Source organism: Tiliqua scincoides, chromosome 6, assembly GCF_035046505.1.
Source record: "Tiliqua scincoides isolate rTilSci1 chromosome 6, rTilSci1.hap2, whole genome shotgun sequence".
Lineage (NCBI taxonomy): Eukaryota > Metazoa > Chordata > Lepidosauria > Squamata > Scincidae > Tiliqua > Tiliqua scincoides.
In genome coordinates this window covers 82,877,054-82,900,290 of record NC_089826.1, presented here as the reverse complement: position 1 = coordinate 82,900,290, position 23,237 = coordinate 82,877,054, and the positions used below count along the sequence as shown (strand labels likewise).

Below are 23,237 nucleotides of genomic sequence, written 5' to 3'. Positions count from 1 at the left end.
GGTCTGCACTGCGACTGCACCAATGCTGGAAATTTGGATAGGACTGTGCCCTTAGACATTAGGGTTACACTCTAGCATTATTTCAATTCTCTTTTCCTTTTCCTTGTCCATTAAAACGTTAATGGGCCCTCGATTTCTGCAAATTCAGAACCCATGGCTTTGATCATCCACAGGTTCCAAACCTGGGGATTTGGGCCCACCTGGACCCTCCAAACCGAACAAGAGATGTGCTTTGGGTCCGGAGGGTGATCTGAGGGCCATTTAGGGCAAAAACCCCGCAATCTCCGGTTTCTTGGGAAAACTGCAAGCGATGTTTTATGCCATTCTGAGACCTTTGGAACTCACGTGGCCTCCTTGACCCTCAGATCACCCTTCGGACCCAACCGGAGCACAGCTCCAGTTGGGAAAGGAGGGTTTGGGGTACCCAAATCTGTGGATTTGAACATCCATGGATTTTGGTATCTGCAGGGCGGGGTGGGGTAGTCCAGGAATAACTGCGGATAATGAGGGCCCCCTGTATATTAAAATAAATAATTATCTAGTAAAAGCTAACACGAGGGGAACAATATTCTTCATATACCAATAAAATTTCTATTCCTTTCCCCCAGTAAATCACAATTTTACACTTGTCTTACTCTAATCAAACATTCACTTCATACTTTTTAGTCTCTTGGGTTTTGAGTTTGTAACAGGCATTTCTTAGCAATGGTATATAATTAAGCCCACATTCCTCCTACTTAGAAATGTGAAGCCCCATTTAAAAACAGAGGGAAAAATCACTACTTTCTATTTATTTCCCCTGAGGCATCATTTTTTTTGATGCAATTTTCCCAGTGGAAAAATGGGAAATGTTGAGAAACACTGAAAGAACTTCTTATGAATTATTATTTATATTTTAGAATTAGGAGTGAAGTGTTGCTTAATATAAGGTTTTCATATACTGTTGTATATGCCCTTTATTTGTTCAAAGTGCTTTATAAATAACTGTGTGTGAGCATCTGCACCATTAAACAATGACAGTTCTTATATAGTGCAAAAAACATCTCAGAACCACAGAGCTTCATCTTGTTGTTAAGAACATAAGAACAGCCCCACTGGATCAGGCATAGGCCCATCTAGTCCAGCTTCCTGTATCTCACAGCGGCCCACCAAATGCCCCAGGGAGCACACCTGATAACAAATAACAGATAACAGAATTGTTAGAGCAAGATGTCAATGACAAATGGCCCAATCCTATCCAAGGCCTGTGCTGGCAGAACACATGTTCCACTGGTGTAGGCTGCCACAAAAGTGCCACATAGAACTTTGTGGCAGTGCAAGGAGATGGTGTGTTGGTGGGAAGGCACCTCCCATGCATGCTGGTGGAGCAACAGAGGCCTATCAGAGCAGGTAAACGTGGCACAGGGGGTGGAATGGGGTGGGATGGGGGCTGGATGGGGAGAATGGAGGTGGAATAAGGAGGAGTTAGGGTAGGTCAGGTGGTTTAGGCCCAGAAGGGGTGTTGGGTTCGAGAATTCTGACTCCCTTCCTGGGCCTGGTCCACCTGCATGGACCACCATAGAATTGTGCCAGCAATAGCAACTGTTGCCCTACACATGCCAAGGAGACTTCTAGCAGCCAAAAATCCTTCATGTGATGTAGCCCATGCCAGTTTGGACTGGGCTGAAAGGCAGGAATAGTTCCCCCTAAATATGAACAGATTCTGGCCTAACTCTTATCCTCAAAGACTCCTTTGTTGATGCAAAATAGGCCAATAGGCTCCCTCTCCAGGCTTTTGTGCCTTGGTTCTTCGGTCTTTTTGAAGATGCCAAACCAATCACTTCCAGGATTACCCATCCAGTAAATTCAAAAGTCCTGCTCATATCATGAGATCAAAGTGATCAAGAGATTAAGATACCATTTTCAAATATCTCTCTCTCTTTACTAATGAGAAACAGTTCCATATATTGAAATTGCAACCAGAGTTAATATATGTTGGACATTTCAAAGAGGATATAAAAAAAACATGGCTCATTCTCTGTTTCTCACCTTATTTTTAGAACAGAACTGTGAAGAGATGTGAAAATTATTAACAACTGTTATTAACTAGCAGAGTGCCCATCACTGTGACAGTCACAGCATAAGCACAGTGTGTTGGCTATAGACTGCAAAGACCCTAGCACTGCAAATAATTTTGAGACTGTTGTCCATACCAGTGGAACTGTGTAGAAGGTCCAATTCCTTCTCATAATACCCCTTTGAGGCAGTTTATAGTAGGGAGATAATCACTTGCACAGAGGCTCCCAGTAGCATCATGGCTGAGCAGGAACTAGATGGTGGTTGGCAACCTTCAGTCTTGAAAGACTATGGTATAAGCCTACAGCACCCAGAATTCCCAGGCGGTCTCCCATCCAAGTACTAACCAGGCCTGACCCTGCTTAGCTTCAGAGATCAGATGAGATCTCTCGGTACAATATGTATGAGTTGCCAAGCTACTGAAGGCATTGTTTCATTGAGATAGTGAGAGAGAGAAAGATGTAAAATTATTATAATTAGATTTGGTTTTTCCAGAAATATAAGTGTTTCAAGTTGCCTTTATTTGCATCTACTTATAACTTGGCTAGATGGCTAGGGCAAAACACGATCTCATCAGAATGACCTATCAAAAGTCTGTATATATAAAATGCAGACTTTAGACCAATGTGATGGGATACATCTTACTTTCTAATAGAAGAACTGAAGATATCAGAAACAGAAATGCACTTTTTATTTAAAATCTTAGGAATGCCATGAATTGGGCTAAATAGTATTGAGCTAGACTAAGTAGTCCTTTTCATATGTTTGAAACCCACATCAAAGCCCAGTGGGGTCATGCCTGTCTTGTGTTCCTTGACATTGATGTTTCATGGGTCCTGTGAACATGAGAATGTGATTTTCAAGCATGTGTAAAGGAGTAATGTAAGACAGGTTCATCTTTCTATGCTTAACCAGTCCATAATGATTAAGAGTTCAACAGAAGAATTCAGGCAGGATGGCGACTCTATAGGAACAGCTATCCCAATCTTGCATTTTGGAGATATTTGGGTCTGCAAATGCAAGCCCGACATTGTTATCAACAGCAATTTATATAGTAGCTTCAGATCTGCACTTTAGTTCAGTGTAACTATTATTTCTGTGGGTTGGTTTCATGTTAAAGTTCCATGCATTTTCTGTGACCATTGTATCCTTATGAATAACCCCTGGACATATTTCAAAATGCAGCCCTTCTGGAAGCTTTAAGTTAACCAGCTGCCTCTCAAAGTCTTTTGTGTCAGCTAACATAGACTGTGGTGCCTGGCAAGAAAATATCAATTAGTTTAGTCTGTTTCTCCTTTCTTCCAGGAATCGTGGGGAAAAGCGGATGAGCGCTTTTGAATGCGTGCGCAGAGTCTATCAATCAGATGGGATTAAAGGTTTTTACAGAGGAATGTCTGCATCCTGTTGTTCACTTCGTTATTTATGAGAGTATTAAGCGAAGACTATTGGAATACAAATCATCTTCTGCTATGGATGAGGAGGATGAATCTGTAAAAGAAGCATCTGACTTCGTGGGCATGATGATGGCTGCGGCTACTTCAAAAACCTGTGCCACATCTATAGCCTATCCACATGGTAAGGAAGGCTTATGCTTATGGGATCTGTGGGTCAAATGTTTAAAAAGACAATGCTGGTCTTTTCATGATACAGTCATGTGTTAGTGTGCTTTGGTTAGCCTTGGAAAATAGATATCTTCTGATTTCTTAAAAATGTGATATTTAGAGATCACAATTTACATGTCTAAATACAGGTGTGCCCCAGCATCTGCAGGGGATATGTTCTTGGCCCCCTATGGCCACCAAAAACTGCCTCCCTGGCACCCATTTACAAGTTTAAACACTTACTAGGGTGAAATTCTTCTTCCTTAAACTGAGCACTGTAAGCCTAGAACAGTGGTTCTCACACATTTAGCACCGGGACCCACTTTTTAGAATGAGAATCTATCAGGACCCACCTGATAGAAAGGAAGTGATGTCATGACTGGAAGTGACATCGGGCAGGAAATTTTTTAACAAACCCAGGCTGCAATCCTACCCACACTTACCCAGAAATAAGTCACATTGACAATCATTATTAGAAGAATATACGTAGTAGCTTGTGAAAAGTACAGGTCTGTAACTGTTTGACCCACAGTTTGAGAACACTGGCTTATAGGCTTATAGCACTTTGAAGGCTGCCTCCCAACAACCAGCATACTTACAAAAAATTTGAAGGAGGTCAACAGAAAGCAACATTACTGCTTCCTCTTAAACTCCTTTGAGTTTTTTTAAGCATTCTTGCTGCTGGTAACCAGCCTTCAAAGTGCTATAAACCTATAGGGCCTATAGGCTTATACTGTAAGGCCTATAGTATAGGCTTATAGTGCTCATTTAAGGAAGAAGAATTTTGCTGGTGTTTAAACTTGTAAATGGACACATGGGGGGATCCTCTTCTTCCCCCCCCCCAACCTGCTCTGATTAGCTTGTTTAAAGACTTGCCCCAGGCAAAAATTCTTCCTGTAAGCAGGTCACTATAAGCTTAGAAGCTCATAGCAGGCTGCCTCCTGGCAGCCTGGTTGCTTGAAAATAAGGAGACCTATATCAACAGCAAACAGAAGTTAAGCACTTCCTATTGAGATCAGTCTAGTTATTTTCGAGCAACCAGGCTGCCCGGAAGCAGCTTGAAGGTTGCTATGAGCTTCTAAGCTTTTAGCAACCTGGTTAAAGGAAGAATTTTCACCTGGGGCAAGTCTTTAAACAAGCTAATGGGATTCCACATCCACGCATAAGTGAAACCTGGATACAGGATCAGTGGATATGGGGCCCCCTGTATACATTTAATCTGATGTTTATGTGAAATACTGATTTCCCTTGGACGTTCTTCACATTTAGAATGGAGATTGTGCTTAAATGTTTTGCTAAGACTGTGTTTTATCACTGATGCTTTTGTTTGTTCTGAAGTTTGTTGTGGGACACTTGAATACACAGTACAAGCACCCTGACAATGTTGAAATAGTATGTCTTGCATTTATCTAGTTCAATTCTCCTCCTACCTGCTGAACACAGTAGTTTCCAACCCACAGCTGCAAATTGCACTTCCAAGCTGAGCTCCATTCAGCTTGGAGCCTGGCAACCAAGAAGTCTGGCATGTGCAGGGTAACAGTTGCTGTAAAAGGAACTAGATGCCTGTTTCCAAACATAACATTCTGTTCGCTGTACCGGGGGTCCTTCGGATCTGTGGACTTGACGTCAGTGGATTTGACTATGTTCAAAATGTTTGGAAAAAAAACATGTCCCTGCATTTTATCAGTGCGGTGTGGTCTCTCTCTCACTCTGCAGCAGCACTCATTTGGTGCATTCCAGTTTTCCTTCTACACTCTCCCTATTGGCTTGTAGGAGTAGGGAGGTGCAAGCTGCACCAGGTGAAGTGCATGGGGAGGAGGGGGTGACACCATTACTGGCCAAAATTTTTTAAATCTTGTTGTTTTTGAATAATGCCATCATTATATATATCAATCAATGTGTGATTTCATGCTGAATTCAATTAAACAAACCATTGAGTAAGTAAATAATTCTTTCCCTTCAAAAAAAGGGAAGAAAGATAATGAGCCCTGGGCCTCTGTGTGTACATGTGCATCTAGACTTGTAGTGGAGAGAAAGGATGTGCTCTTAGTCATCCTTTTCTAAGTAAGGTGTCTGACCCAGGTCTCTTGAGTCAGATAAACACACGTACAAACAAAACAGGCATATTTCTGCTCAGATTGCTCCACTAATCGATGCAAAAAGGCATTAGAAAATTCTGATTGGCAGAGTCGTAATGGGCTAAAAAGCAAAGTGAACAAAAATAGATTCTATCTTTTGGGTACAAAAGAAAGAGAAAATGGTGCATTTCCTTACGAAAGTTTCCAATGATCATTAATCCATTTCTGCCCAGCCCACAGGTGTACACATTTGATCCCTGTTGCATATATGTAACATTGGGCAGAAATGGCTTACTTTAAAAGAAAAGGCAAAATATATTTCACCAGATCTACTTGTAGTGCCAAATGTATTTCTAAATGGTCTTTTAGAAAGCGGGAAATCAACATTTAAATTATTTATGCTAAACTTTTATAGCACACCTATCTTGTCATAGATAACCTAAGGCGGTTTAACACAAAAAATAAAATGGCAATAAATTAAATGAAGGGGAAAAATAACACATGAAATACTACAACAAAAATCCTGAAGGCCATTCTAGTAATCCCAAATCTATAACCCTCACCTTTAACCAAAACTGAACAGAGAAGCTAGGTTTTAACCAGTCTCCTGTAAGGTTAGGGCCAACTGGACCTGAATAGGGTACAAATGCCACAGAACCAACAAGGCCCTGCTCCTTTGTCACACCTCTAAGGGAAAGGGCACTCCAAACCAAGTCCTCAACTGATGATCAGAGCATATGGGAAGTGATGGACATTAAAATACCCAGGCCCTAGACAGTTTGAGCTTTAAAGATCATAATCAGCATCTTGAATTGAGCCTGGAAATAATGGAATTCATGAAGTATCGGGGTGAAGTTTTGGGCTGATGTGATCCCATCAAACAACCCCCATTGATTGAATATTTTGTACCAGTGAAAGCTGGTACAACTACAACACTTTTCACTTGGAGCTCAGTGCAGTAGTCAAACCAGGAGGTGACAGCTAAAGGGCATGGTTCACTGGGGAACTTCTCATGCTCAAGTTCAAAATCATGTCAAAAGGACTTAGCTGCACCTAGCTCTGGGCTAGATTTCAACCAGGGTGTACATGGCACTTTTAAGAAAATCTGGATGTTTCAATATGAGCATGTCCCTGTTAACGGTCATAAAAGAGTTATACTACTACAGCAAAACATTTTGGAACACTGTAGGCTCACAGCATTCATGAATGTTCAGTGACGGCCTTCCAGTACCCATTTAGCCACAGGGGCAACAGGATTAGTATAACATTTTCAGTATGAAACAGACATCAAGTTAATGTTATGAACAATGAAATCTGAAACAGAATTTTGACGACATTTAACTGTACACTCAAAGGAGACAACTCATGGAGCTACTTAATTGGTTAAAAACATACACAAAATCTGTATTAGAACTTTGCATAGAAGAAAATTTTCCCCATTTTAAGTAATTACCTCTGAAGGATAGAAAATCTCCTTTCCAATTCTCCCCCTCCCACCCTGATGAACACGTACCAGGAATATAAGGAAACATGCAGAGCAATTAGTTATGAAAGAAAAACGGATGTGACCACACAGCAGTGTATGTGATTGACAGTTCATTTAACTGAAAGGCACTTTGGGGGAAAAAATAAAATCATTACCTGGTCCAATGCAAAATGATGCAATTATTGCAAGAATGCAGACTATACTGAGGTATCGTAGCCAGACTGCTTGATTCTGAAAAAATACATCAGAGTGGTGTTACGGCTGAGTAAGACAGTAAATACATAGTGAGTAACAGTATAGTAGCTATACTGTGAGTAGCAGTATAGTACAGGGGTGCTCAAACTTTCAACTTTAGGGATGCTGGCCCTTTAACAAGTGTATAGAAGAGAGAATTTCAGCAGGTGCAGCTTGTCATCTGTGGGATGACAAGTTGCACCTGCTGCAATTCTCTCTTCTATACACTTGTTAAAGGTCCAGCATCCCTAAAGTTGAAAGTTTGAGCACCCCTGGTATAGTAGATAGTGAGTAACAGACATGCAAACAATTACACATAATCTGTTATCTGGGATTATGAAGAGTTATTTTTATGACATTTTCATAAAAATGATGCGCAGATTTAAACAAAGAGATGACCCCCATCATTTGCACAGCAACTTGTTCACTGTGATAATACAGGTCAGTTAACCGTGGATTCAGGACCCGCAGATTTAACTCACTGTGGGTTTCAAACCCACAGTGGAGGGCCAGACCTTAGCTTCCAGAAGTGACTAGAGGTGTTTTCTGGTCAAATTTGGGAAGCTTTCTGAGGCCTGGAGAGGCCACACATGACCTCTGTGGGCCTCAGAAAAGCCTCCAGAGGTGCCAGAAAGGCACTTTGGGTTTTATGAAAACCAGAAATACCTTATTGGCACCTCCAGAGGCCTTTCTGAGGCCCACAGAGGCAGTGCACAGAACATCTTCAGACAGAAACAGCGAACATTTCTGGTTGCATCCAGAGGTCCTATGGACCAACCTGTGGACTAACTTATCCATGGTTTCAGTATCCCCAGGGGGTGGATGGATGGTTTGGGAAAGGATCCCCCATGGATACTGAGGCACAACTGTATAAAGCTTTGAGAGCCTTTCAGCATATTCAGACTTTCTGTGCCAGTAAATATATGCTCAGAATGCTGCATTTTTCTAAAATGCTCGCGAGGTGAAGGAGAAAAAAAAATCATTTCAGATACAACATTTTAGGAAATCTCTCCCATTTTTTATTTTATTTATTTATTTATTTATTTATTGAAAGTTAGCCACATCTTTGCTTCTGCTATTTACATGTATGCCAACACTTCAACTGATTGATCCTGGCACAAATCTGCTTAACAAGGTGCAAGGTCCATGAGAAGAATACGGCATAGCAAAATAGCCATCAGTTGTGGGGTGGGTCTTGGGAAGAATTCAATAGCCACATTTGGGAAAGGGTCACAGCTCAGCAGTATGGCACATGTATTTATTGACAAGTTTATACCCCACTCTATCTCCCTAAAGGGCATTCAAAGTAGCATACAATGACATGTTTTGAGCTTAGCATCTCTAGTTGCAAAGGATCTCAGACAGCAAGGGTGACCACTCGGTGTAGAAAGGGCTACCCAGATTCAGTACAAGTTAGCTTATGTCTTCCAAAGCCTTTAGGAATTCTCCTACTGTGAGCTGAGATTCATCATGTTTGCTCACTGCTCAAATCAACTCTTGCCCTCACTCTGATGGGCCTGGGAAAGCATGCTGTAACCTTTGGGTGAAGAATGGAGATCACGACTTTGCCAGCGGTAATGAAATGCTCTGAAAGTTCACCTTAAACAGCCTGTTCTGACCTGTCAGAATTGTAGCTTTCATCAGCTTCTCTCCCCAGAACAAAAGGAACAGAACCACAACGTATGCCCACGGGAGATAAACAAGATCGGGACTAAAGGATGCCCGCTTGGTTCTGTGATCTGTGATCATAACCTTCTTTTGACAATTTGAAAACAGTTGCAGAGGAAATTCTCCTGCTATGCCACCAGTAATGACTCTTCACTTTTAAAACCCAAATATTAACAAAACCACAAAGGCATTTAGATGTTTGTACCTTTGGTCTTACCACAAAGAAAGAAAAAAGAAAAAGAAAGCAAGAAAAGAAAAGGGTCTTCACACACACACAGAGTTTACAAACCCACTAACAATGCAATCTTACTCAGAAGACAATTCCACAGTGTTCAGTGGGGCTGACTCCCAGGTAAGATTCCAGACTAAAGCCCAGAATCAGGGCCGTTGAAAATGTAACAGAGAACCCATGGTTTAGGGACCTGAGTGGTGGTGATGGTACTGCACAAGGCCCACGATAGGAGGATGCAGGGGATAAATTGTACCCAGGCCCAGGGTCAAAAAGGGGGCCCAGGAGCCCAAGGAAGGGGCCCCAAAATTTCCTGAGATCTCAGAAAATGTTTGCATAAATTGTGTGAAGATTGGCACTCACATTTTGTGTAAGCTTGTATCATTTTATGTACAGAAATTATGGTCCGGTGATCCTATGAAATTGTGATCCAATGGAGAAAGGAAGGGGCCCAAAATAAACTTTGTAGCCCAAAATGGGTCCAAAAGAAACTTTATACCCCCTGAGAAATTTCCTCTCAGAGGTCCTGGTATTGCATTCAGGCCCAATTCGCAGCAGTCACTGTTTTCAGCAGTGAGTGCTGTGCCACTGCAACAATGCCAGAGAACACCTGCAGTGTCACAGAGGGGGAGTGTGTTGCCCCATTCACCCTCTCCCACATGCCAACAGCCCCTCCAAAACTCCCCTGCAGCCTGGAAACTGGGGCTGCCCCCCCCAGCCACTCGCTTTATATGCGACTAGCTACTCCACTGCTCTTCAAGTGCCAGGGGCAAAGCCAGCTCTTGGTCCAAGAAGAAGCTGTCCCACTCCTATTGGCTTTTAAAGCCCTGAGTCTGGTCTACATTTTGCTGCCACACCACTGAAGAGCATGATAGCATCAGGCCCTTTGGAACCCTGAAGTCAACAGAACTAAACAGGTGCCTTTAGCTTATCTTGGCTATAGATTTGGTTCCAAAAGTACAGACCGCAGCAGATTTGGTGAAGGACCAATCAGTTGAGGTGATAATCACAAAGGGACAGATTACACAGTGACATAATGTCCTTTCCCAATTTGCTCTGTGTAGTAATCTGCGGCAGCTGTTTCACACTGCCAAGTTTCCTACGATAAGACGTAATGATCACAAGGACAAAAACAAACAAACCGAACGCCTTATTTGAATTTTGCCAGTGACACAAAAAAGTGTGACTTCTGAAATGCCTGCATCGCCCTTGGGGTCTGTGAGAATGTGTGTGGAAGTTAAAGACCTTTTATGCCCCACAGATTTCAACTGGAAAATGAAAGAAAACAGTCTGAAATTTTAAGTTCAAAGATTCTCGAAGGGTGAAAACTAATTTGTTCACTAAAGTCTTTCAAGAATGAGATAAAAAAGAAGAGACTGGCATGCAAAAAAAGAAAGCAGGGAAATGAACCGTCACACACCTGTAAAGTCATACAAATGGTAAGGATTACGAAGAAGAGAACCATCAAGCCGAATCCCCCGATGAGAAGCGGTCTGCGTCCAACGCGTTCTATCACTAAGCCCTGAAAGGGGGGGGGGGAAACACATGTTGGCTTATTTTCACATAAAACTAGCATATTGGACTGATGTTGGCAATGTTTGTAAATCCTAACAGATTAATTCAAGGGAATAGGAATACTTAATCCTCCGGGATTTCTAAATGCAACAGATTAATTACTCAACCCACAGTGTGATACTTCTTATCAGACTCTCCAAAGTGGCACATAGAAAAGAACAAACATCTTGTGAATTTTTAATACGCTACAGGCGTAATGCATTTAGTAGAGCACAAGGTCGTAAATAGTATAATCCAATCTGAAGGGATCATACAAAGGGGATCACATCTATCATTTAGAGACAAATTAACAACAGGAATCTGTCACACTAAGGACAAGTACAATGATATGCAAATCCACACTAGCAGCAGTGCAAAAATTCTAAATGAAATTCCCCGTTGCCATGCAAGAAGTACACTGGCAGACACTCTTTCTGGATAGGAAAGAGTCATGCTTAACTCTCCTGTGGGAATCAGAAGGACCCAACAGTGCTAGATTACACCCAAAGATTATCTGCCATCTTCATCCTTGCAACCAAAAGAATATAGAGCTTCACATGTTGAATAAATGACTACGGATTTGTTTGTGGTTGGCACTAGCTCTACACACTTGATCTCAGCCAATTAAGCAAGCATTTAATCATCAGGAGCTGAAGTCATTTGAAGTGTATTCATTTGAACTAAATGAACATGGCAGTCACTTTAGGGAAAACAAATGTGGGGCCGTACATCATAATTATTTACAGCTGCCCAAAATAATAGACGACGTTCCACATAAATATTTCACTCCGTCGTATTAAACAGAGAGCAGAAAACCTTGGCATGTCTTTTATTTAATCAGAGGAACTTGTTATAAGAGCTCATGTTGCATAGATTTGGCTGACAGCGCAATGCTATGCATGTCTACTCAGAAGTGACCCCTACTGTGTATGATGGGGCTTGCTCCCAGGAAAACGTAAATAGGGTTGCAGCCTAAGAGACCAAAGGAAGAGCTAGACAGTCCCCTGTTCAAATTCCCTTCCTCTCTGGTATGAACTTTTTATGCAGCCTCTCTCTCTCTCTCTCTCTGTCTCAGTCCTCCATCCACTCTATGAGCATAAAAATAGTCTTCTAGGAATATAGCATATGGAACTGTTTTCTACTGAGGGGATATCTAGTTATGTATTATACCCTCAGCAGAAGACAGTCACAGGGCGCAATCCTAACCCCTTATGTCAGTATTTTCCAGCACTGGTATAGCGGTGCCAATGGGAGATGTGCTGCATCCTGCCTCCTCAAAGCAAGGGAATGTTTGTTCCCTTACCTCAGAGCTGCATTGCCCTTAAGTCAGTGCTGGAAAGCACTGACGTAAGGGGTTAGGATTGCGCCCACAGTTATATATTATCTACACCAGTAGTTCTCAAACTTTCTGGTCCACTTTTTAGAATGGCAATCTATTTGGACCCACCAGAAGTGATGATGTCATTAACCTGGAAGCAACATCATGGCTGTAAATGACATCATGGGCGAAAATGACATGGCCAGAATCGACAATTAAGGCTTCAAACCTAAGCCGTGATCAGCCAAAAGGCCCCGTTATACTTTTATTTATTTATTTATACAGGTGTTTATATACCGCCTTTCTTTGATTGTCAGATTTCTCCTCAGACTTTAATCCAAGGCGGTTTAAACACAGGCAGGCTGTTCTAAACCTCCATAGGAATTTTTACAATCGAATAGTTCTAGTCTTTCATAGAACTCCTCGTTCCAGCTGGATTCCTTCCTGGTCTGGCCTCTCTCTGGCCCTTCGCCTCCCACGCTCCACTTGACGGCAACTCCTCTCTGCCACTGAGGGTCAGCCACTGAGGGTCAGCTCATCAGTATATCAGCGTGTTGTCAGTTCTCAGGTACTTCCAGTTGTTTTGAACTGGCAGCCTCAGATCTTCAGGCATACAAGGCGGCAGCTCTACCAACTGAGCCAGACTTCCTGCCCATTATACAACACGCTTGTGCTGTTATTTTGTTATAATGGTAATACATTAATTATTACGGTGTCTTGTTGTGCAGTTGTGCTCTTCACAGAGAGAAACAGCGCAAGTCTGTGCAAATCTACTCACAAAATAAAGCATTTGTATAGTGCATATCAACTATTCTAAACGTGCTGTGTACTTTATCATATTCAGCTTTACAGCTAGCGATGTGAACTGCTCTAAGCTTCTCTGAGCTCTGGCTCAAAAAATAACTTTAGGGCTTGAAAAAATTTCCCCCTTAAAAAGGGACAAGCCTTTTTAGGCTCCAAAGTTCTTCCCTAAATGGCAAAGGCAAGGTGACCCATAGGGTTTGGAGTCCTCCCAAAGGCCACTGCTATGGCTACCCAATGAGTTTTGTAGCAGAGGTGCAGTCTGAACCAGTGATTTAACAGCTCATGCTTTTGTGTCACAAAGCGACACTAGTGTCTCTCTCTCTCTCTCTCTCTCTCATGTGTCTCTCTCTCAACACACAAGCATGTGTTCAAGTATTCATTGTATTAAAAATGGGAGTTAATTGGTGTGGGATTTGGATTTCTTCTTGCTATTATGTTCCTGACCTCAGATTCCATTTTCAGCTTGGCTGCTATGGGAACTTGCCTTTTATCAGAGCCATATATCAGTGATGATGTTGGTAAAACCAGACTAGATGAAACAAAGCAGACATCCAAATGTTTCTTTGATTGTAACAAAGAAGCAGAAATTTCTGCAAGGAAAAGACTAACTAATGAATACAATCAATGAAACATTTGGATGTCTGCTTTGTATCATCTAGTCTGGTTTTACCAACATCATCACTGATTGGTAGCAACAGGGCCCATTCCCCAAGGAGGGTCCCTGTTGCCCCTCCCCCTTGTATGAGGCAAGGCAGGAAAACGAGGCTAACCCAGGGGTTCCCAAAAAGTGCCATAGCGTGTTGCGGCATACTCACAAGGTTGCCATAGGATGTCCCCAGTCACACCTCCTACCTGTTCCCCCTGGTACTGCCATCTTGAATCTGGCAAAATCATGCACGATCCAAGATGGGGGTGCCCAAATCTCACAAGATAGCAGCACTTGGCTCAACTTGGCTCACATAACACCAGAACCAGGGAACACAAACTAAAATTGAGTGTTGGGATGGTTAGGACAGACAAAAGATAATATTTCTTTACTCAGCGTGTGGTTGGTCTGTGGAACTCCTTGCCACAGGATGTGGTGACGGCATATGGCCTGGACGCCTTTAAAAGGGGATTGGACAAGTTTCCAGAGGAAAAATCCATTACAGGTTACAAGCCATGATGTGTATGTGCAACCTCCTGATTTTAGAAATGGGCTATGTCAGAATGCCAGATGCAAGGGAGGGCACCAGGATGAGGTTTCTTGTTATCTGGTGTGCTCCCTGGGGCATTTGGTGGGCCGCTGTGAGATACAGGAAGCTGGACTAGATGGGCCTATGGCCTGATCCAGTGGGGCTGTTCTTATGTTCTTAACTAGGAGGAAGAGACTGTAGGGGCATTAAGACTCAGGTAAGTTTGGGAACCACTAGGCTAACCCACTGGGGGAGGGCCATGGAGGTGGAGTTTGGGGGAATAATTAGGGGGTATAGCTCAGCTTTGCTCATCAACATAGTGTGCTGGCAATTAAAGTGGCTCCTCCCACCTACCCAGAAAGTAGCCTGCGATGTTACTCCAGGTAAAGAGAAAAATATCCCCTTACCCAAGTTGCCCTCCAGCCATCTCCTAACCTGTGCTGTATACAGCATAGGCCTCTTGGCCTGCCTGTTCCAGTGCAGGTTAGGTTTGGACTGTGAGTTGTTTTTTTTTTAATACATAAGCACATGTTGGAGGATAGGGATGGTGGAGGGTTAACATTTTCCCTGCTGCCCCCAGCTGATTTCCCTCCTGTATGCAAAAAAATGTGGATTCCCATCTTTCCCCTTGCCCAGATGGGAGAAAAGCACCTGGGGAGTGATTTTGAGTGAACTTTTTTCCTAGCAGGAAAAAGTTCATTCTAGCCTTGGGATGTTATTTGGAATGTATTGCATTCTAAAACTCATCTAATAGTAAGTACAGTTTATAAAATATAGACCTTTACTCTGATTATTACTTGAGATTATATCCCCCAAAGGGAAGAGAGATTTAAAAAAAACACAAAAAACCAAACACTCAGTGACGTACCTAGGGGGGTCCATGGATGCAAGAAACCTTGGGCAGCACAGCTGGGGGGGGGTGGCAGGCTTTTTCCACCATCATCCCAGCTGTGCTGCCCTGAGGGTTGCCCACAAACAGTGCCTCCCCTTGGAGGCATTCTGAGGGCCAGAGAGGCCATGTGTGGCCTTCCCAACCCTCAGAAGAATTTTTGAGGCATCCACACGTAAAAATGGAAGTGACGATTTAAGGTCCTCTAGAGGGCTTAGAAGGGGGCAGTTTCTCCACACATGCCCCCGGGCTCCATAGTGGCCAAACATTTCTATCCTAGATTTTGGACTTCTTATATACCGTAGATACTCGCCTATAGTATGTGAAATTTCTGCCAAGTAATCCAGCTCCAATTCTCACTTCGCCTTATCTCCATGTCCATCAGAAGGCAAAGCCTTTAAACTCTGAACAGTTTCCTTTCTCAAGGGCAGACAGGTAGGTGCCAAGTTTCTCAAGCAGCAGGCAGGCACAGCTCCTTAGAAGCAATTGGTTAACCTTTTATTCTCCTTCCTTCTGCTGCAGCCTGGTTCTGCTTTGCAAATGCTTGCAAAGCAGGTCTGTTTTTTGAAACACCAGGATGGGAATCCTCCTTTCCATCTGAAGCAGGCTACAATTCAATGCACCCTTACTTAAGAATAACACCCATGGAAAGCAGTGGGTCTACTTCTGAGTAAAAAGGGTTGCCAATATATGCAGCTGCATCTCTCTGCTGTGAACTGAATTGCACACTCCTAGTTATGTGTTATGGGTTGTATGTTTTACGTAGAGCTTCTGGCTTAACACACCAGACACCTTAAAGGTGGATTTGATTCATGGTTCTCCTGCAGTGGTTCCCAACCCTTTTCACTTGCATATCCCTTGGCAGCCCATTTCTATAAATTGTACCCTTCATATTAGCAAAATGTTTGTAATTAATAATACAAGCCCTCATCTCCTCTATATGAAAGCCCAGACTTCATGTATTTATCACAGCGTTTTCTCTTTTTATCTATTTGAAGAAGAAGACTCTGCCTTTGCACTGTTTTGCACCAGAAGTGTGCTGAGAAATTCTGGGTGGTTGATCACTTTCCATATTATGTTCCAGCTTTTTTACTGTGCTGGTTTTCAATCATTGGTTCATAGATGAATTGATGACCAACAACTAGCTATTGGTAGGACTTTCACAGCCAACTAGCTACCTCCCTTCCTGCCTTGCTGGTCCCTGCAAGGCATTCCTGTCTTGCAAGGCATTTTGGAGCATGACCTGCCTTTTTCTACCATTATTCCATTCTTTTTCGAGTACCCCTAAAGGTCATGTTGAATGTCCCTGGGAGTACATGAATACCAGGTTGGGAACCACTGTTTTACTGGTATGTTGTTTACAGTGCACTTACTCTGATAGTGCTTACAAAAAGGTGATGAAGACCAGAATTTAAAAAGAATAAAAATGTATCTTATGATCTTTTACTATGTTATTAATAAATTAGAGAATACAGTTCTTAGGTAACAATTAGTGGTGGGTTATTTTTCAGGATCTGGCCTCGAGTAAAATCAGACAAAACTATAGTCAGACACTCCCCTAAGTTTAACCCCTGACTTATCCGAGGGCCATAGAAAATTCCATGATTGTTGGCTCAAAACCTGCCCTCGACTTATCTGTGGGATCGACTTATAGGCGAATATCTGCGGTAGTCTTACAATGTGTGCAAAGCTTATAGTACTTACAGAGGAAATAGCAGCCAAGATCTCAATACCTCCTGTGCTTAAGGTAACATACGGGATCATTTCTGGACTTAAACCAGCACCCTTGAAAATGTCGTTTGTGTAGAACCAAATCTGTAACAAGAAATCATTTTTAGTTGTAATATTGAAAAAATGATTTTTCAGCATCTGCTTACAATCTAAGTCTGAGTACACTTGGTGCCGTGATAGCGATGAGCTAGCAAAGGGATGTAAAATATTTTATTGAGTAGCTGGCTCTTGGGGCACAAATTAGACCACACACAGAGACATTTAAAGACCCACTGATTGTATTGCAATACAATCCGAAGCAGACTTACAAGGGAGGTGTAGGGCCCAATTCTAGCCAACTTTCCAGAGCCAAAGCAGCAGTGACAGTGGGGCATGTGCTGCATCCTACACTGGGAGGGCAGTCACGGAGGCCTCCAGATAAGGCAGTGGTTACAAAACTATGAGGTATGGCTCCCTGGTGAGCATAAGAAACCAGCCAAGGGAACTGCGGAACCCTCGCAAAAAACCTGCCGCGCTATACAATGTATAGGATTGTAGACCTAATAGGAAGCCATGGCCAACAGCCCGGTAGGTCAAAGGAGCTGCCAGTTGAAAAAGTTCAAGAACCACTGGGGTAAAGAAATATTTGTTCTCGGGGACTGCATTGCGGCTGCATTAGTGCTGGAAAATTGGCTAGGATTGGGCCCTCACATGCTGCATTGAGCTCTACAGGGCCTCCTTTGGACTAACCATACTTAAGACTGTACTGTTAGAAACAAATGGCTGCTGTAATAAGTAAAGATTCTGAGTGAAATCTAAATTGTCCATTTTGAACAAATGGTTGTATTGAACACAACAGTATTATATAAATTATCATAAACAGGATATTACATTCCATAGAAGATATTACATTCCATAGAGGTCTTCTCTGGGTATGGGAACATGTGTGATTTTACTGGTGTATGTCCTCATGAACCCAGGAAGATAGATCAATGTCTGGAAGTGGGATAGAATATCACTGGCGCCACTGCCACTGATATCACCTCTTTCCAGACCTTGTCACCCACTCCTCACACCGTTGTGCCCATCCTTGCCTCCCTCCCATCCCCTGCGCTGACATACCAGCGCTGGGGGGCACAATGCCTCTGTTGGCCAGCCGCTGCTCCTGACTGTGGCAGTGGCCCAGCTTCTCCTGACAGCAAGCCACATTTGCAATAACGGTAAAAATATGAGTTTTGGTGGTGTAAGGGCACTATAAGCTTGGGCTGCCTGTAAATTAGAAAGAATAGTGAGGTACATTAAAAACTTAATAATGAAGTGCTTTCTGGAATGACTCCCCACCTCCCATCCCATAAATCCTTACTATCTTCATCATTCAAACCAGTGACTATCTCCTGAAAAACTGCTCAAATCCCTGACAGTTGGCCCTCTGCATCCACAGGGGTTCCATTTCCGGAACCTCCGTAGATGCTGAATCCCATGGATAAATGAATCAGGGTCTGGGCCCTCCCTGACCTCTGGGCACAACATGAAGAAGCTTCTGATTGCATCGGAGAGGACAGGTGGGGTCCTCCACCACCTGTTCCAAACCTGCAGACAAAAAGGGGCTCGCCTGTAATTCCAAAAATAGCAAAAAACAAAACAAAACACATTACTGCCATAGTCCCAGATTTTTCTGCCTATGTTATTTTCTAGTTCTTCAAGCACAGAACTTGAACAGTCTGGGCTATTTTGCTGCAGATGTCATTTTCCTATCACTTGCAAGTGTAATTATAAGCAAGGCTGCGAAACGAGTAGATGACAAGATAATTCCATGTCTTTTCTTCACAAAGTATCAACAACTGAGAACAGAACAAGCCTGTCATTAACACCGAAATCCTGCAGTTAAGCAGAAAGTTATACTTTTTGTGGGATGTCTTTTCTGGGTTTAGCTAAAACACGGCGAAACGTATCTTTCATTGTATTCGCAGCAGGCGGTGAAAGGCTTTTCAGTAACACATAATTAACCCTTAGAGTAATATTGCAAAAAGTTCAGGATATAAAGGATTCATTCCTGACAAGCAATAACAAACTGATTTGGGGGAGGCTGAAGGTTTTCTCTTTGGAAACAACTACATCCAACATCTGACACAGATCAAGTAATTTTCAAATAATGCCTCCCGCAGATGTGGTCACACCAGCAGCCCAGATTGTTTGTTTAGAAGGCAACTAGGTTCTTTCAGGGACATTTCAGTGATTATAATTTCCTACACTAATTTCTTTGAACAGAAGACGGTACATGCACTGGGTAAATTAACTTCACAGGGACTACTGCTCACACTTTTTTGGCTCGAGAGCTACTTTGAAACCCAGCAAGGCCCGGAGATCTACCAGGGGGGAAGGAAGCGTCTGACAGACACCCCCTTTAATGTATGGAGCCCCTGCTGGAGTCTAGTCAGTTTCGTCAGTTTTGTTGCTGCATGCCTGAAGAGCAGCTAAAGTGTCAGTTTCAGTGTCAGTTTAGTGTCAGCTAAATATGTCGGTTTCTTCTAGTCACTAGACGAAACTGACATATTAACAGTTTGGAGAGACAGGGCTCCGCGATCTACTCATTTTGCCTCGCGATCTACCGGTAGATCGCAATCCACCTATTGAGCACCCCTGCTTTACCCTGTACTTCAGGAAATAATACATGCTCCCTGCAGTGAAACTGACCCCATATAGTAAGAGATTAACTGCAGGCCAGAGAAGAAGGAGGGCAGCACTCAAATCTAATGAGATAGTGTGTGATCCAAGATGTTGGCACCCAAATCTCATAAGATTCAAGATGGTGGTGCCCCAGAGAGCCGGTAGGAGACATCCCATGGAGTTCCTGTGTGTGCGCCACTGCACCCGCACCCTTTGGGAGCCTCTAGTACAGGGCATTGAGTAAGGATTTGGAGTGTTGGGCAAAGAGACGGACAAGTCAAGTGCTCTGTACAAGAAAGTCTCGCTATACTACAAGCTTCAGCATACATATCCAGCTCCGTTTCAAAGTGGCTACAGTTGCCTTTGGGGTCAGAACACAAGTTTCAGTAAGCTTCACCTCTTGCTGCTCTTGTGGATTTCTATTTATTGGGACAAGCATCCGCTGACTGAAGAGCCTTTCCTTAGAGTTTGTTAGGGCTGCCAGCGGTGCTGGGGACAGTAAAGCGTTCGGCTCCGGCCAGCTGACAAAATGTGGATGCTGCCCCAAGCTGGCCAGGGCATAACTTCTGAGGTGGAGAGTGAGCCTAGGGGGTAGACAGACTTGGAGGGTAGATAATCTATTTATCTATTCACCTGGTGTGGCCCACACCCCCCTAGCGATGCCACTGCTAAGACGTGTTTTCCATGACAGCCCGGCAACACACTGGGTATGAATACTTACAGCATTAAGGCCACAGAGTTGGTAGCAGGCCATGGTGACAACCACTGTCAGGACCTGCCATCGCTTACTGCTATCGCGCAAAAGCTGGAAGATGGAAGCTACTTTGATGTTCCTCTGCACTCGACTCTCTTCCATAACTTCTTCCACTTCATATGAGACGTCTGATTTACCAAGGAAGGTCTGGAATGCTGTAAATCCAAAATTCACACATTTGTTTATTTGTTTGTTTGTTTATTTATTTATCACATTTTTACACCGCCCTTCCTCCAAGGAGCTCAGGGTGGTGTACAAAGCTGCTCCCCTCCTTTTGTCCTCACAACAACCCTGTGAGGTAGGTGAGGCTGAGAGAAAGTGACTGGCCCAAGGTCACCCCGAACGCCAATGATTCCTTGTGTGCATCACCCTAAAATAAATCAAATATTTAATATGAACAATGAATATTTCTCCCTTTCTGGATAACATGAAGGGTGGAAGAGTTTTGCATCCATTTAACTTACAGCAAAGACTTGGGAAAAACCAGACTTAGATTTACAGAGCTAATAAGTCGGTGCTTAAACCATAAACGCTCTTCCTATATTACACATCCCATGTTCACTCCCACTGACCAGTGTCTGAACATGCCCATGTATTTTCAACATGGAAATGTCTCAGTTTAAGATCCAAACACTGGAGATAGCTCGGTGGTAAGGTACCTGCATGTAGAAGATCACAAGTTCAATCTCTGGTGTGTCCAAGTAGGGCAGAACAAAAATTCCTATCCAAAACCTTAGATCAGTGGTTTTCACACATTTAGCACTGGGACCCACTTTTCAGAATGAGAATCAGTCAGGACCCACCCAAAGTGATGTCATGACCGGAAGTGACATCATCCAGCAGGAAAATTTTTAGCAACCCTATGTTGCAATCCTGCCCATACTTACCCAGGAGTAAGTCCCATTTATTATCACTCTTTAAGATCATCAACTGTCAGTCTTGACAATATCGAGCTAGATTAGACCTCAGGAGACATCAGCTTCCTATGAGACTATGCAAGCCTATTCATGTTTACTCAGAGGTAAGTCCCACTGTATTCAATTAAGTTTACTCCCAGGAAAACAATGTATAGGGCACTAAATGCATTAGCTAAGCCTCTGCTTAGAACACTTCAATCTGCGAAGAAACAATCTGTAACCCCCCCGAAGATGCTTCCCACAGCTGAAAGTGAAACATTGGGACTAGATCCTACAATGTATTTTAATCCATGGCTTAAAGACTCGAGCAACATTTCAAATTATATTTTAAATGTGCAATTAGTCAAAGAAAGGACACCCAAAGCAGATCACTAACATCCCCATTAAAATCTTCCAACAGTGCGCCCCACAGCTTGATTGCAGAACACATCTTTAAACATTCAGCAGCATTAACCCTGCCACGGGAGAAAAAAATATTATTACAGCAGAGGCTCCCATACCGAGACCTTTCTCAAAATCGCAGGCAGCTTACTTCAAAAGCCATTCTTAGCTCAGCAGGCTACCTAAGAATCACTTCCTTTATGAAATTAGCAGCCCTTGTTATCTTATTAGACAGGGGAGCATTAAACAGCCTTTATTCTGAAAAAAGGAGTGTTGAAGGTGGAGGGCTTTTTTGTGTGTGCGTCTTATTCAAAGCAAAGAAACAGCATTTTTAAGCATAGAAAAAGTATTTCCATCCTTAATCAGGGCCACAAAGTGTCCAAGAGTCTACATTTTTTGCCACTGGTATCATAAAATACCATGACAGTCAAGGTCAGCTTCTGCCATTTCTAGATGTGGCAGGCAGCCCACAATTTTCATTAGATTATTATGACTTCTTAGGCAGGCATTTATCTAAAGGTCTAAAATTTAGCATGTCTTTTTTAACTGAGTACAGGTCAGCCCTCCCTTATCTGTGGGTTCAGGACCTGCAAATCTGATCCAATGCAGGTCCTGACCCACATCAGGAGGGCTGACCTGTACTTCTCAGATACAACTGAAAGAGGCTTCCGGTCGTGTACAGTAGGTCGTCTGAGGCCTGGGGAGGTCGTATGTGGTCTTCCCATGCCTCAGAAGGCCTCTTGGAGGCCTTAGGATCACATTTCCTGTTTTGGCAAAAACAGGACTTCTGCTGCTCAGGGAGGCAGCGCGCAGCCTGCCTGGGACTCAGACCACTTTCTGGATATGGGTGATGGCTTCCACCTATGGATTCAATCATCCACAGGTTTCGGTACCCGTGGGGAATCCAGGAACGGATCCCCCACGGATACCGTGGGCCAACCTGTAGTCAAAAATGATTCGCCTGATCCAGCTAAAAGTCAGTCATGCTTAAGTTCCAGTGAAATCAATGGAATATGTACATTACAATCACCTAGAACTCCATACCTTCTAACGCGTCTTAAGTTTAGTTCTCACTGAAGTGGCAACCTGTGCCTGGGTTGCACAACTTTTCTCTATGGTCTTCTCTATGGTCTGCACCTTTTATGGTGTCACTTCCTGCTTCCAGGAGTCTCTTCCAGGTTCTGTGGATCTGTTTTTAGCAGAATTGCCTGTAGTAACTAATTGTCTACAATCTTCCTCCACCAGCAGAGCCAGTGGAGGAAGACAGACAGACAGACGATTCATCACTACAGAGAGTTACCCTAGAAAGAGAGCCACAGAACCCAGAAGAGTTTTTCAGCGATTTTCAACCACTGTGCTCCATAAGAACATAAGAACAGCCCCACTCCTGTTACACACCTGTAGACGTTTCTAGGCACACTGGTTGAAAATCACTGCTATAGCCTTTCTCCTAGTTATCTACTCTTCTATGCAGAAGAAAATTTGTACGTACAGAGGGACTTTCAGTGATATGATTTGCACTCCTGCCATGTTATGTAGTACATCCCAGACGCAGATTTATCATGCCGGTGAGAACCAGGCCAATCTAAAGACTCACTGAATTTAGCATCTCTCTCTTGCCCTCACAGTCTGCAGTGTTACTCTGTTGAAGTTATCCTTAGTGCAGTATCCAACCCTTCTAAGGTTATGAGGTTTAGTTCTGCCTTTCTCCCACTGA

General features: G+C 43.1%; 1 protein-coding gene across 1 annotated transcript in view; it reads right to left on the bottom strand.

Annotated features, from left to right (window-relative positions):
* Window positions 1-23,237, bottom strand: part of SLC2A9 (solute carrier family 2 member 9) — a 74,735-nt gene that overhangs the window by 10,106 nt on the left and 41,392 nt on the right. The window contains exons 8-11 of the mRNA XM_066632935.1: window positions 20,190-20,377; window positions 16,796-16,906; window positions 10,772-10,873; window positions 7,376-7,451 (exon numbers count right to left, since the gene is read on the bottom strand). Coding sequence (XP_066489032.1) covers window positions 7,376-7,451; window positions 10,772-10,873; window positions 16,796-16,906; window positions 20,190-20,377 — 477 coding nt within the window. The remainder of the gene's footprint in view (window positions 1-7,375; window positions 7,452-10,771; window positions 10,874-16,795; window positions 16,907-20,189; window positions 20,378-23,237) is intronic.